Source organism: Lissotriton vulgaris, chromosome 8 (assembly GCF_964263255.1).
Source record: "Lissotriton vulgaris chromosome 8, aLisVul1.2, whole genome shotgun sequence".
Classification (NCBI taxonomy): Eukaryota; Metazoa; Chordata; class Amphibia; order Caudata; family Salamandridae; genus Lissotriton; species Lissotriton vulgaris.
The window spans coordinates 658,763,599-658,777,842 of record NC_141696.1 but is presented as its reverse complement, the minus strand read 5'-3'; the positions used below and the strand labels follow the sequence as shown (position 1 = coordinate 658,777,842).

At 41.5% G+C, this 14,244-nt stretch overlaps 1 protein-coding gene across 1 annotated transcript in view; it reads left to right on the top strand.

The window, feature by feature from the left end:
• GABRR3 (gamma-aminobutyric acid type A receptor subunit rho3) overlaps positions 1-14,244 on the top strand; it is a 600,200-nt gene that overhangs the window by 333,128 nt on the left and 252,828 nt on the right. Inside the window, exon 5 of the mRNA XM_086936148.1 lies at positions 7,583-7,665. Coding sequence (XP_086792274.1) covers positions 7,583-7,665 — 83 coding nt within the window. The remainder of the gene's footprint in view (positions 1-7,582; positions 7,666-14,244) is intronic.

Here is a 14,244-nt window from a genome sequence, read left to right as displayed (position 1 = left end):
GTGGTAGATTGAAAAGGCCCTATGGTGACCACCTGAGTCCTTCCGGCAAGGAAGGATGCCAGTAGGGCCTTGGCCTTATGCTTAATCCCCAGATCTTCGACACGGTCGATCAAAATCGCATGATCGACCGTGTCGAATGCTGCTGAAAGGTCCAGCAATATCAAGACCGCAGTGCCACCTGCATCACGAATGATTCGGATATCCTCTGTGGCCTTGATCAGGGCCGTCTCCGTCCCATGATGTTGGCGAAAACCAAACTGAGAATCATCCAATAAATTATGGTGTTCTATAAAGGCTGACAATTGGGCATTCAAGGCCTTTTCGACAACTTTGGCCAAGATGGGCAAATTGGCAATCGGTCGATAGTTCTTGAGCTCAATCCTGTCTAAATTGGGTTTTTTTAGGAGTGGCTTCAGTAAAGTCTTTTTTAGGTCAACGGGATAGACTCTAGTGGTAATCACAGTGTTACATATATTAGTAATTGCTGGAAGCAGAACTTCCAAAACTGGTAGCAGTACTTTAAAAGGGCATGGGTCAAGGGCAGAGCCTGATTTAATAGGTGCCAAAAAAATCCCTGACCTGAGTAATAGAGACCTCCCTAAACTGAGATAAAGAAGAACCAGTTGTGGAGGGCTTCACCTTTTCAGAACGAATATGTACATGCGCTTCTTCGGAGCTAGCAAAGACCGCATAAATATCATTAACTTTGTCGTAAAAGTAGTTGGCCAAAGCATCACAGAACAATTGGGAGGAGGGAGGTTGAAGGTTAGGTAAACAACCAGCCAATTGTTTAGTTGTCTCAAACAATGCTTTATTTGAATTTTTAGAAAGTTCAATTTTTTCCGAGAAGTACTTCTTCTTAGCATCTAGGATCATATTTTTGTATATGATAACCGAGTGCTTGTAAATTATTTTGGCCTCTTCAGAATAGTGCCTGCGCCAATTCCTTTCATTCTTCCGACACAGCTGCTTCTGTGTCCTTAGTGTATCCGAGAACCAAGGGGCAGATGGAGTTAGTCTGTTTCGAGAGCTTTGTTTAGACTGGACCAGACTAGTGGCAGCAGATGCAACCCATTCATTATATTGGGCAGTAGCAAGATTAGAATCAAGTGATAAAATCGGGCTAGTTTTAATCAGAGCTGATTGTAAGCTATTGCTGTCAATATTTTTCCAGTCCAGGAAGGTCTGACGGTTATTATCATTCTCCATAGTTATTCCTGAGGGATGGCTGGTTAAAGTAGCCGTTATGACAAAGTGATCTGACCATATAATGGGGAAAATTGCAGAAACCCGAAGGTTGTCTAGATTGGAAAAAATACCATCCAGGATATGGCCACCTTCATGAGTTGGGGCTTTCACTAATTGGGAAAGCCCGAATGTGGTTAGGCATGCCTGGAGGGCAACTGTGTCACTGTCTTCAGTTTTGTCGAAGTGAAAATTGAAGTCGCCTAGTATGGTTAATGATCCATCCAAGGCAGATACTTCAAGAATGTGACTGATGTCAGAAATGAAAGCCGACCTTTGTCCTGGTGGACGGTAAAGAAGGATACCTTTAAAATTTATGGAGGAAGTGAGTTTGATAGAGAATTGAAGAGCCTCACAAGACAAAAGCGGTATCTCGTCAGTTCTGACCACATATGTGTCCCGTGCAATTATGGCTATACCTCCCCCTCTCTGACGTTGTCTATCCAATCTATGGATTGAGAACCCATGGGGGACAGCAATAACCAAGTCCGGTTTCAAGCATTGTCCAACCAGGTCTCAGTTAGAAACAAAATGTCTAAATGTTTTTCCTCCATGAGCTCAGCTATCTCATGTCGATGTTTACCCAGTGAGCGGACATTAATGAGAGCCATAAGATAGTCACTAAGAGTCTTATTGGGTTTCCGGTGAGGGAAGGTGTGATGGGTTGCAATTACAGCATCACAGTTTGAGCATTGGTGAGCATTTCCCACCAATGAATGCGGGTCAAATGTGGAACATAGGGGATCCTGTGGCGGTCGGTAGCTCCTAAGTTGGCAGGAGGTGTATGTTCTAAAAGATGATAGTGGCAAAGAGCCAGGGGGCGTGGCCCTGGGCCCGGATCCGGCACGGACGGGCGCAGACGGGCTTGCCTTAGGCGCGCCTTCGGCGCGCCGTCGGCGCGCCCGCTGCGCCCACCCGCTGCGCGGACGGGACGATCCCTGACCTAAATACATCCCAATAGGTGGGAGGAGATTGTTGTTGTTGGCCTTGTCCTAAAAAAGGCCTCTTCTGTTGGTTCCTGTTGGACGATCCTTCTCCTGGATCTGACTCTGCTGATGATTCTGAAGAGGAGGTTTCTGAGAATGTAACGAATCTCTTTTTGGATCTACCCTGGTAAGTACTGAGATGTCTGGTGGATTCAGACCGAGTATAGAAATCTTCTTTGAGATAGGGATATACTGTCTGCAGGTTGAAGTTTTTTTTATCTTTTTCAAATTTTGATGTTTTAAAATTTATGGTATTATCCTTGAATGTTGTTATTTCCTTCTCAATCTATTCAAGGAGGAGTTTCGCCTCCGTTTCTGTGTGATTATCCTTGATATTTTGTAATTGTTGATCAATTTCTTCAATTTCTTTCTGACAAATTCTGTGGGTTGTTTCCACTGTGTGCACCATAAGATCTCTGCTGCACTTGGTGCTGATACAACTACACCCGTTCTTATAGACCGGATCGTCGGTAAAGATCACAGGTACGTTTTTAATCTGTAGGCCCCACGGTATAGTCCCGGCCCTTAAATTTGCAAGTAGGAATTGACCATGTAATTCCGTCCTGATATGCTTCTTTTGCAATCTTAACAGTTTATCTGCAACGTTTTGCTGCTTAGCTGTGCCGCTCAATGTGACCATTGAGAAGAGTGATGAGTCTGCGAGGAGTTTCTGAATATGCTCCTCACTGAATGACAGTGTGTCTTTTTCTGCCATTCTAGTTCTCCAGGAACCACCTGGATTCACTTAATGCAAATTAATTGACACCGTATGTTGACTTAGAGCCATGCGGGCAAATGCCCGTTCTATAGCAAAGGAAAACAAGGAAAGGCTTGGGTCCTGTCACTGTCCGGCTTGGACCACTACTATGAAGTAAACAAAAACAGTAGCCGGGCAGATTAAGTTATTAAAACAATGCACCACCTAGTGAAATCAATTGCTAGGTTGGACAACCATTTGTATTGAGTTAATTCTTATTTTATAAAGTTTTTTTGAAAAAGTTTTTTGGCATGAAAACACAACACGATATTTACATAGATACATAGATACATTCAATCCACTGAAATAAATATGAGAAACAGAGTAGCTAAACAAAAGAATTGTCACATAAGTATTCACATAGACAACTGTACTATGCCTCAGATAGATCAATTGTTGAGGCACCAGTCCTGAATAATAATAAACAAGTGGACTAGCGGATTGTTAAATTGGCCTACTTGTTAACACCGACACAAGATACATAATAACGTTCATGAAAGAGTGCTATGACTAGGAATGACACATAAACTGCTAGGTCATTTGCAGGTGTATTGATTAATTTCTATCAAGCCCCATCTATTTTGTATCTTGGAGGGAAGAACGTCGACGCGTTTCGAACCCAATATGATTCTGCGGGTTCTCCTCAGGACACGGACTGGGGGGTCGCTGTCACTGTGAAATAATAATTAAAAAATTGGTGTCAGTGAGGGAACTACCTCTAGGGACCTCCTCTCTCAGACTCATACACTCTTATGGTAAATGTACCTTATTGATGAAGGGTTCGGGTTGCTCCCTGTAAACAGATAAGGTTAAAATGTCTGTTTAGGATGTTGCTTAACTGTCCCAGTTATACTAAGCTTGTTAGCCCCTATTACCAAGACATACCTCATTCATGCGCATCATATGCGGGAGGCGGGTGCCAGTACGCGTTAGTTTTTCAGTGTTCAGATCTTTGTTGCCACGAGGAAGAGAGGGACCTTACGTTATTGCCCATTTATTGTGCACTACAATTGCTTAACCGTTCGGTAAGATATCGAGTCCTACCTTCGTGTTTGAGCAGAGTTCGTTCTGACTGCACGCGTGTGGAGGCGGCGGCCGCCGCACGGGCTTGCCAGCTATTAACACAAGGAACGTGCGGTTAGGAATCTAATGGCATCCGATCATCTGAGTATACAGATTGTGCCTGGCATATAACTTACTTGTCAGTGGAGTTGTAAACGCTTCGGTCCGGCACCCATCTACTTCTGAAAGACAGACACGTGAACCCAAAGGGGCGTGTCTTCTCGTATTTAAACCAACTCACGCCCCGGTGTTTGTTGGGAGACGTAGTTTTATACACAATGTCTTTATACTTGGAAGAAGGCTATATTCCAAATCGTGGGGCTCCTGTTTGAAGAAACTAACGTCCTAATGTCTATGGCAACGTAGTTACATAGGGTATATTTTTAGACAACATCTTTTTACGAGGGTTATCTTCAAGTTCATAAGCTACGGTCACATGGGCAGCAGCAAGCAATAGCAGGTACACGTTGCAAAATATAGGTGGTGACCCGGATGCACGACTGGCACAAAAAGAGGCCTACCTCATTTTGAAATTCGACACTGCTATGTCGGGACTTAATGACCTAAATGAATTCAGCAATCTGTAACAATTTTTCTATGAACCTGTATTTTGCAACGTGTACCTGCTATTGCTTGCTGCTGCCCATGTGACCGTAGCTTATGAACTTGAAGATAACCCCCGTAAAAAGATGTTGTCTAAAAATATACCCTATGTAACTACGTCGCCATAGACATTGGGACGTTAGTTTCTTCAAACAGGAGCCCCACGATTTGGAATATAGCCTTCTTCCAAGTATAAAGACATTGTCTAATAAACTACGTGTCCCAACAAACACCGGGACGTGAGTTGGTTTAAATACGAGAAGACACGCCCCTTCGGGTTCACGTGTCTGTCTTTCAGAAGTAGATGGGTGCCGGACCGAAGCGTTTACAACTCCACTGACAAGAAAGTTATATGCCAGGCACAATCTGTATACTCATATGATCGGATGCCATTAGATTCCTAACCGCACGTTCCTTGTGTTAATAGCTGACAAGCCCGTGCGGCGGCCGCCACCTCCACACGCGTGCAGTCAGAACGAACTCTGCTCAAACACGAAGGTAGGACTCGATATCTTACTGAACGGTTAAGCAATTGTAGTGCACAATAAATGGGCAATAACGTAAGGTCCCTCTCTACCCCGTAGCAACAAAGATCTGAACAGTGAAAAACTAACGCGTACCGGCACCCGCCTCCCGCATATGATGCGCATGAATGAGGTATGTCTTGGTAATAGGGGCTAACAAGCTTAGTATAACTGAACAGTTAAGCAACATCCTAAACAGACATTTTCACCTTATCTGTTTACAGGGAGCAACCCCAACCCTTCATCAATAAGGTACATTTACCATAAGAGTGTATGAGTCTGAGAGAGGAGGTCCCTAGAGGTAGTTCCCTCACTGACACCAATTTTTTAATTATTATTTCACAGTGACAGCGACCCCCCAGTCCGTGTCCTGAGGAGAACCCGCAGAATCATATTGGGTTCGAAACACATCGACGTTCTTCCCTCCAAGATACAAAATAGATGGCGCTTGATAGGAATTAATCAATACACCTGCAAATGACCTAGCAGTTTATGTGTCATTCCTAGTCATAGCACTCTTTCATGAACTTTATTATGTATCTTGTGTCGGTGTTAACAAGTAGGCCAATTTAACAATCCGCTAGTCCACTTGTTTATTATTATTCAGGACTGGTGCCTCAACAATTGATCTATCTGAGGCATAGTACAGTTGTCTATGTGAATACTTACGTGACAATTCTTTTGTTTAGCTACTCTGTTTGACATATTTATATCAGTGGATTGAATATATCTATGTATCTATGTAAATATCGTGTTGTGTTTTGATGCCAAAAAACTTTTTCAAAAAAACTTTATAAAATAAGAATTAACTCAATACAAATGGTTGTCCAATCTAGCAATTGATTTCACTAGGTGGTGCATTGTTTTAATAACTTAATCTGCCCGGCTACTTTTTTTGTTTACTTCATAGTAGTGGTCCAAGCCGGACAGTGACAGGACCCAAGCCTTTCCTTGTTTTCCTTTGCAGGTCTACTAGTAGCATCCAATTTATAGGCCCTAGGTACGAGTAGTACCACTTTATTAGGGACTTACAAGTACATTAAATGTGCCATTTGGGTATAAGCCAATTTTACCATGTTTAAAGGAGAGAGCACATGCACGTTAGCATTGGTTAGTAGGGGTAAAGTGTGAAGAGTTCTAAAAGCCCTAAAAAAGAACAGTTTCAGAAAACAGGAGGGAGAAAGCAAAAAGTTTGGGGAGGACCCTGCAGAAAGGGCCAAGTCCAATAATCTACAACAAGTATATAATGTAAATCTTAGGAGATCAAAAGAGTATTAGGGGCCAATTCAACTTCAGTAAATGGCTGGCAAAAGGATTCTCTAACGTCCTATTGGCTCCTGGGAACTTTTTACAGTAAGCTGCAGGTACATCTTTAACTTAAATTACCCCATCATAAACGTTGGATTCTCTTTGAGCGGAAATATTAATGTTCTTGTAATAAGAGGCCTTTTGCCTTTCTCTTTTTGGCCGAGTACAAAAGTCAGGAAGTGAGGTCGTTTTACATAAACCTGACACTCCTTTATAAACTGTATTCTCAGAACTGAGGGAAATAACGTATTCAGTTTCCACCACTTTTGATAGTTTGATTACTGCTTGAGGTTTGCTTTTAAAGAGCTCCAAATACTAGCAGTTAGACCATTTGATTTTAGGGCTTTTGCTAACACAGTTTTAGACCTGACTCATGTCTGCCTCATCATAAGGGTCTGAATCGGCCTACAAGATCGTTTGGCAAAGATAGACAATTGTTATTTACCAATCTATGGTACTATTATTAGAATGCCTTCTTCATTTTTGCCAGGGGTTTTGGAACTTGTCATCACCAATCCCTCAGCCAGCATGTCAGTGATATGCTTCACACAATTACCATGGTAATGTGCTGCTGACGCTCTGCCACGACACTCAAAGTTAAATAGAGCGAGTTGGTGTGGTAAAAAGGCAAGCAACCAATGAGCTGTCTAGGATCCTTTGCTCAGCCCCAACCAATGATTTACTGCTCTTGTGACTACACAAATTTAAATTAGCAAATGCAGAGAATAAGGATTTCAGATCAGTTAAAGGTGGACCTTTGAGCACACTAAACACCTCTCCAGGGCATGTTTTTAATATTCTTATGAAGATATGCTATGTTGTAATTTTATTGGGGGTATGCTGAGAATAATTGACCTTATCCTTATATTACTGTATATTTGTTGTGTTCAGTACTTTGATATTTGTGTGTATGTTAATATTGTTCCTAGAGTTTCAGATATATCTTTGATTGCCTGTCCATATATCGTTTGAAACTATGAGGATGAATTATCTTTTATCGATATATTAACCTGTATCAAACCAGATCTAATAAAAGTGGTTTGTAGTTTCCTTTGCTAATGTTTTCCTTATATGAACGTTCTGGTTCGTTTTTACAGGATAACCGTTTCTGCCATGTGCTTCATGGATTTTAGCAGGTTTCCTCTCGACACACAGAACTGCTCACTTGAATTGGAAAGCTGTAAGTACAAATATTAAAAGTATTAACTTCTTGTTTTGTATTGGTACAATATCCTACGCATTTGTTACATGTATTTAGCTAAATATCAATTTGCATTCTGGATGAGTAGGGAGCAAAATCAGTCTGTCTTCACAGAACATTTCTGTGTTTCCTGTGAAAAACAATGTATACAAACTAAAGATAAACTATTGAACAGTTTCTAAGTATAGCTTTTGCATTAAAAGAGGAACGTCTATGGTATAACGTAGTATTGCTTCGAAAGGTTCTGCATTTCCTACTTTGAAATGGATATGGTAACATTTGGAGAACGGAAAATCCACCAGCCCTGATGTTGGTAACAAAAAAAGTAAAATTAACTCTTTTTACCTGCTCATAGTTAGATTTGCCGCGGTATGACTTCCACAAACATTACATAATGAAGGCAACCTGTATTATTTCATTTTCTCTGTACTTTCTAATCTAGGTCATTCATGTTGTCATTCTTATCTTTCCATATGTCTTTTACATGTTGTCATGTTGGAATCGCACACTTTTCAAATATTGGTCTACTCTGCTGAACACTGCATGCTAATATAGACATTGCACTTCCATATAACTTAAAATATTTTCCTGTGTGAACATCGTTTAACTCTTTATTTCAACAACCCTGGAGTATAAATATCGGTTACGAAAGAGAACAAGACTGACTCATGCTCCTGAAAGACTGATCTGTGGAATACATTATCAAGGTGCTCAATCTGCCAAAATCCCTTAAAGGATTTCATGTTTTTCGATCATTGAGTTCTCATCTGGACATAACAAAGGACATTCAAAAATGGTTTGGGGTACTTGTTAAACTGTCGCCATTGTGTACACTTTCTCATCTGTGTTTCTACAAAAATTGTATGCCTATCACAAGTATTATTACAAAAACACACCGCCTTACATACAATTTGTGAAAGGGGTAGGGCACCATGCAAATCTGTCACTTTTAACATGAATGAAACAGTATATCTGATGCTAAACATAATTGGGCAAACACAAGGAGATGATGGATGGAGCGCTGACATTTTTCAGACTCTCACTCGCAGTCACAGATCTGGGTTGAATCCATCATCGTTCTTTACCTCACTTCGCCACTCCATGTTCAGACATAGCTATGTGCAAATCAGTCTTGACCCTGTGCCTCATGGGAACAGTCCAGCCCGAACTGCCAAGCCATGTTTTTCCTGGACCAGAAACAAGCATCCTGAGACCAGGTTCGGGCTAACAGCCCTCATCAGCCAGGCTAGCTTGAATCCAGTGGCAAAGTGATTAAGGGACCCACATCTGGGCATACCCTGACAACTTAGGGCGAACAAAGCAAAAACAAGGAGACGATGGACGCAGAGCTGAAACCTTTCAGACACTAATCCCCAGTCACAGATCTGGGTTGAATTCACCATTGTTCTTTAGTCACTTTGCAAGTGAAATCAAGTTAGTTAAATCAAGAGGAAAATGTTGGGGTTTGTGTATGCCAGAGAAGTGTGATAAAGATTGGGTAGAGGGCTGAGTGTCAGAAGAATATAGAGTTTTGTAAAAGAGAGAAAATTCATTCAAAATGTCAACATCCTTATGTTTAAGGTCAGAATTGTCATCATAAATAGATTCTATATTTAACTTATTGTGTTTAACTTTTAAGTAATTAGCCAAAATTTCCCCAGCTTTATTCTTGCCCCCATAAAATTTCGCACTAGGCTTTAACAAAAACAAAGAAGCATCTTCCGTAGATTTTTTGTTAAATTGCATCGTAGCATCAATAAGAGCTGTTCGACAGTCCTGAGAATGCGAAGTGTAATAAGAGTGCTCCAATCTCTTAATCCTTTGAAGAAGATCGCCAGTAAATTTGCAAGCACTTTTTCGCTTTTTTGCGATAAAGCCAATTATGAAGTCTCTTGCTGTAGCCTTAAAAGCATCCCAAATGGTATGCGTGGATTTGGAGGGAGTGTCATTCGTCTAAAAAAAACTCATCAAAAAAAGTAGTAAAAGAGGCAGTAAACTTTGGATCTAAAAGAAGGGCATTATTGAAACGCCACCTCCTAGGTTGCGTAATTTTAGGTAAAATATCAATATTAATCGAGACAGGAGCATGATCTGATAATAAAATGGGACCAATTTCTGCATCAGTGCGAGTTTGTGCAATATTGTGAGAAACAAAAATGTAATCAATCCTCGACTGAGAATGATGGGAAGGAGAATAGAAAGTAAACTCTTTAGTGGTCGGATTACAAAGGCGCCAAGCATCAGTTAGCTTATGTTGCGTAACTGCCTGAACAAAAAAATTGTGGGATTTGTTGGGGATAAATGAAACTTTGGGATGTCTATCAAGAAAGGGATCAAGAGATTGATTGCAATCTCCCGCTAAGATAAAGTTATCTATACTACTATAATAAAGCAAGAACTTTCAGGCTTTGAGGCGGGTAAACTCGGGAACCACAGCGCCAATCTACACACCCGATACACCGTTGAAATCGGCAGGGTGTGTAGATGGTTATAGGCTATATACATTTTTAAAATAAACGCAATTTAAAAATTTATATCAAAAACAAAGTAGTCCCTCCAAAGTAGCGCCCGCCGCGACGTGCGTCCTGACATCCGGAGGAGCGGCGTACAGCGCAGGGAGGAGTAGTGATGATCAGCGCGGGTAGCAGCAGACATGAGCGGCGATCAAAGGGCAGGCAGTGAGGAGCCGCAGCGGGGAGGAGCGCTAGGGTGAAAGCGGAGGCAGAGAGGAGCGGTGAGCGAGCCACAGGAAAAAGAAATGTGTGCAGGTAAGTGGAGCAGGTAGCAAACAGCCCATTACAGGAGGAAAAAGCGGCGGTGGGGATGTGGGCAGTAAGGAGCTTGCAGGTTAAGAAACGTGTGCAGGGTGCCAGCGGGCGTGGAAAAAGAAACGTGGAGCAGGTAGCAAACAGCCCATTACAGGAAGAAAAAGCGGCGGCAGGGACATGGGCAGTGAGGAGCGTGCAGGTTAAGAAACGTGTGCAGGGCGCCAGCGGCCGCAGAAAAAGAAACGTGGAGATGGTAGCAAACAGCCCATTACAGGAGGAAAAAGTCACAGAAACGTCTGCAGGTGACAAAAAGTGACGTGGGCAGTGAAGAGCATGCAGGTTAACAAATGTGTGCAGGTTACAAAAGCTTCCAAAAGTAAACATACAGCCATAATACTGCACTACGTAATGGCGGGCGGGGGCCCTAAGCCACGATTGCTCCCGGACAAGGTCGGGACGGGCTGCTAGTCATCCATAAATTTGGTAATGTGTGTAGCCATCATGTGCCAAAAATTAGGGTCACCGCCTGTGGGAGCATACACATTTAGGAGAGAGATTGGAACACCCCTTAGAGATAATTTGACGTACAACCATCTACCATTTGTATCTGATTCTTGAGTTATTAAAGAATAAGTAAGGGATTTACAGCATAATATTATTACTCCGTTGCGTTTACCATCACCTGAAGAGTAAAAAAACTTTGCCCACCCAGCCTCTCTTAAGTTTTAAAGATTTAACATCTGAAAGATGGGTTTCTTGGAAAAATGCAAAATCAACATTTAGTTTGGCTAGGTGAGACAGAATTCTTTGTCTCTTAATAGGAGAATTCAAACCCTTAACGTTCCAAGTAATAACTTTTAACAACATGAAATATCAGAAACACATTGAGCAAAACCACAAAGATAGACAGAAAAAAGAAAGCCCAAATTAATTACACATTGGTAGCAGAAAGAAAGTGAAGAAAGAAAGGAAACTTCAGTAAAACACAGTGCATGATGAAGAAGAACATAAAAATCAGAAGAAGAATATAGATATGAACTAAGGAAAAGTGAAGAAGTATGAGAAAACAAGTAATTTATCATCAGTGAATCGAAAAGCCGAAAATAAGAGAAAAGCAATGGAGAGGATGAAAGAATAGAGAGGGAATTGACACCTTCTGAGAAAAAAGAGCGAGGAAAAGAAAAGGAAGATGGGAAAACATTTAAGGAAACAAATATGTGAAACAAATAAAGGAAAAACATACCTACAAAAAGGGGAAGGCAAATGAACACAACCAGGAACAAAAGGAGGGGGGGTGGAACCACATGGTGCAGGTAGAACTTCCAAGGTCAGCGAGGCGCACGATCGGGAAAACACCACGGGCAAGAACACATAATCTACGGAGACAAGAAGAAAAAATTGAGGGAAAAAAACGAAATATGGACTGACAATACCAAAAATCTGTGATGACGTATATATTCAACATGAGAAACTACAACTATAATATAATAAATCCAATAAAACTCATATAACATGGAGAGTAAGGAAATATAAAACATGAAGTATGTAACCTGCAAAAAAGGAGCAACAGTTTAGAGAATCACACAAAGAAAAAAAAAACTCAAGTAGGAAATGACGAGGAAGTACCATAGAGGTCCATATTGGTCGTTTTGCAGGAATTCAGGAAACTTTGAAGACGCACAGGATCTTCATATGTCGTTGTTCTGTTGTTGTAGGTAACTTTGAAGAGACACCGGTGAAAAAGTCCATATCGAGCACCTATGGACCGCAGATCAGCTCTCATGTTCAGGAAAGCTTTGCGACGGTTCGCTGTAGCTTTGGCATAGTCCTGCGCAAAGAACAATGAGGATCCTTACCAAGTGAGTTGTGAAGAGGCTCTAGCCGCTGATATCACCTTCAGGAGATCTGTGTATTCTAGAAAGTATGAAATAACTCCCCTCGGTCTTAGCGAAGTTGAAGTTGGAGAAGGAGCCCGACCTAATCGATGGGCACGTTGGATATTTAGCACAGTCTCCTCCGGTAGATCTAAGAGCTTTGGGAGAAAAGATTTAAAGAAGGTGATGGGGTTGTTCCCCTCACAGCCCTCCACCAGGCCGTAAATACACAGGTTGTTGCATCTGTTGTGGTTTTCAAGCTCCTCTACTTGCCGCTGAAGAGAAGAGACCTGCGAATGCAAGTGGGAAACTATAGAGGATGTTTCTTGGAAAGATGAAACACTCTGTTCCACTGATGTAACCCTTGTGTCCAATTGTGACCATGTATCTGTCAACATTTGCAATTTAGCGTTGGTTTCCTCCATAAAGGGACCCAAAGCTCTAATTTCCTCCAATAAAAGCTCCATAGAAACTGGCGACATTGGCTTGGGTGGAGAAGGAGGGTCTTTTTTCAGTCTCTTGGAATTGGCTTTCCCTGAGGTTGTCGAAGACGATTCCATGATGAGCTGCGTAGACTGAGGAAAAGGTGATTGAGAGTCTTCAAACTTAGAAAATGCAGAGAATAACTTGGAGTTTTTTAGAAAGCTGTGTTTCGGGTTAGTAGTAGAAGAGTGGGCTTTTTTTAATCTGCCCATAAGATACACTCATAACGAATCTCCAACAAAGCATACAAAGGGACAGTTCCTTGAAAGAAGCACAGCTTAAAAAACAATGGTATGTCTGCAAAAGGAGAAGCACTTCATACAGCAAACTGAAGGAAACATCCTAATGCACTCAGGGTGAGTAGATGTACTGTCAAACACCACAAAAATTGATAAACTTGAAGGTTAATGACAAAATATGAGGGAAAAAAATTAAAACTGTGCTACAGCAGATTCGGACAATAGGAGCAGAATGTTCATATTGTTGTTGAAGGCTCAATGCATACACAGCAAGAAAGTATGCAATATGCAAAAGTCAAAATTATAACTCCAAATGAAGACATAAATCTCCCACCAGTGACAAGGAAGAGACATGAAGAAGTAAACACCACACTGATTCGGTATTTCCCAAATCAGTAAATACTGAATCCAGCAAGGGTGTAGGGGCTGTCACTTTGACACCCTCTAGCACCCCAAGTGCAGGCTTGTGTGCCATGTGGCACACATACATGCCCTAAGGGCATGTCTGTGTGTCACATGGCACAGGTGTGTATGCACAGATGTGCATGCACACCTGAATTCGGTATTTTACCACCCAATAGGATTGGGTGGTAAAATACTGACTCTTAAGGGCCTGCGGCACTCTGTGGAGTGCCACCTACATCTTCATTTACCGAATTCGGTAAAATTACCGATTCGGTATTTTACAGAATCGGTAAATTTACTGAATTGGTAAATTTACTGAATCTGTAAATTTACCAAATCTGTAAAATAATGGCCCCTGCATTTCAATCACCAATTACCGGTCGGTAACGGCCGAATTCGGCCGTTACCGACCGATAATTGGCGACCTACATCTGGCCCTAGATGTCTAAAGTCCATAGAACTAGATACTTTGGTTTGAACTACATACAACTACTGAGGGCACTCTGAAAGGGCTGCCATCTGTGTCAGCAAGAGCATGCTCTTTGGGGTTGTATGAACATGTGTACGTATAAATTGGATATAATTCTACAGCTGACAGAGTCTGTGTGGTATGTACTTGTAGCACAGGATACACCTTTTGCCATATGTGTCAATGTAACATGCATGACCCAAACACTTCACATCAATCACTGCACTTCACTCAGGAACTTAAAGGGACATTGTAACATGTGTTGGTGGAAAAAAAAGTTAAACAGATTCACATAAACATTTCAAACTTGTACAAAGTTC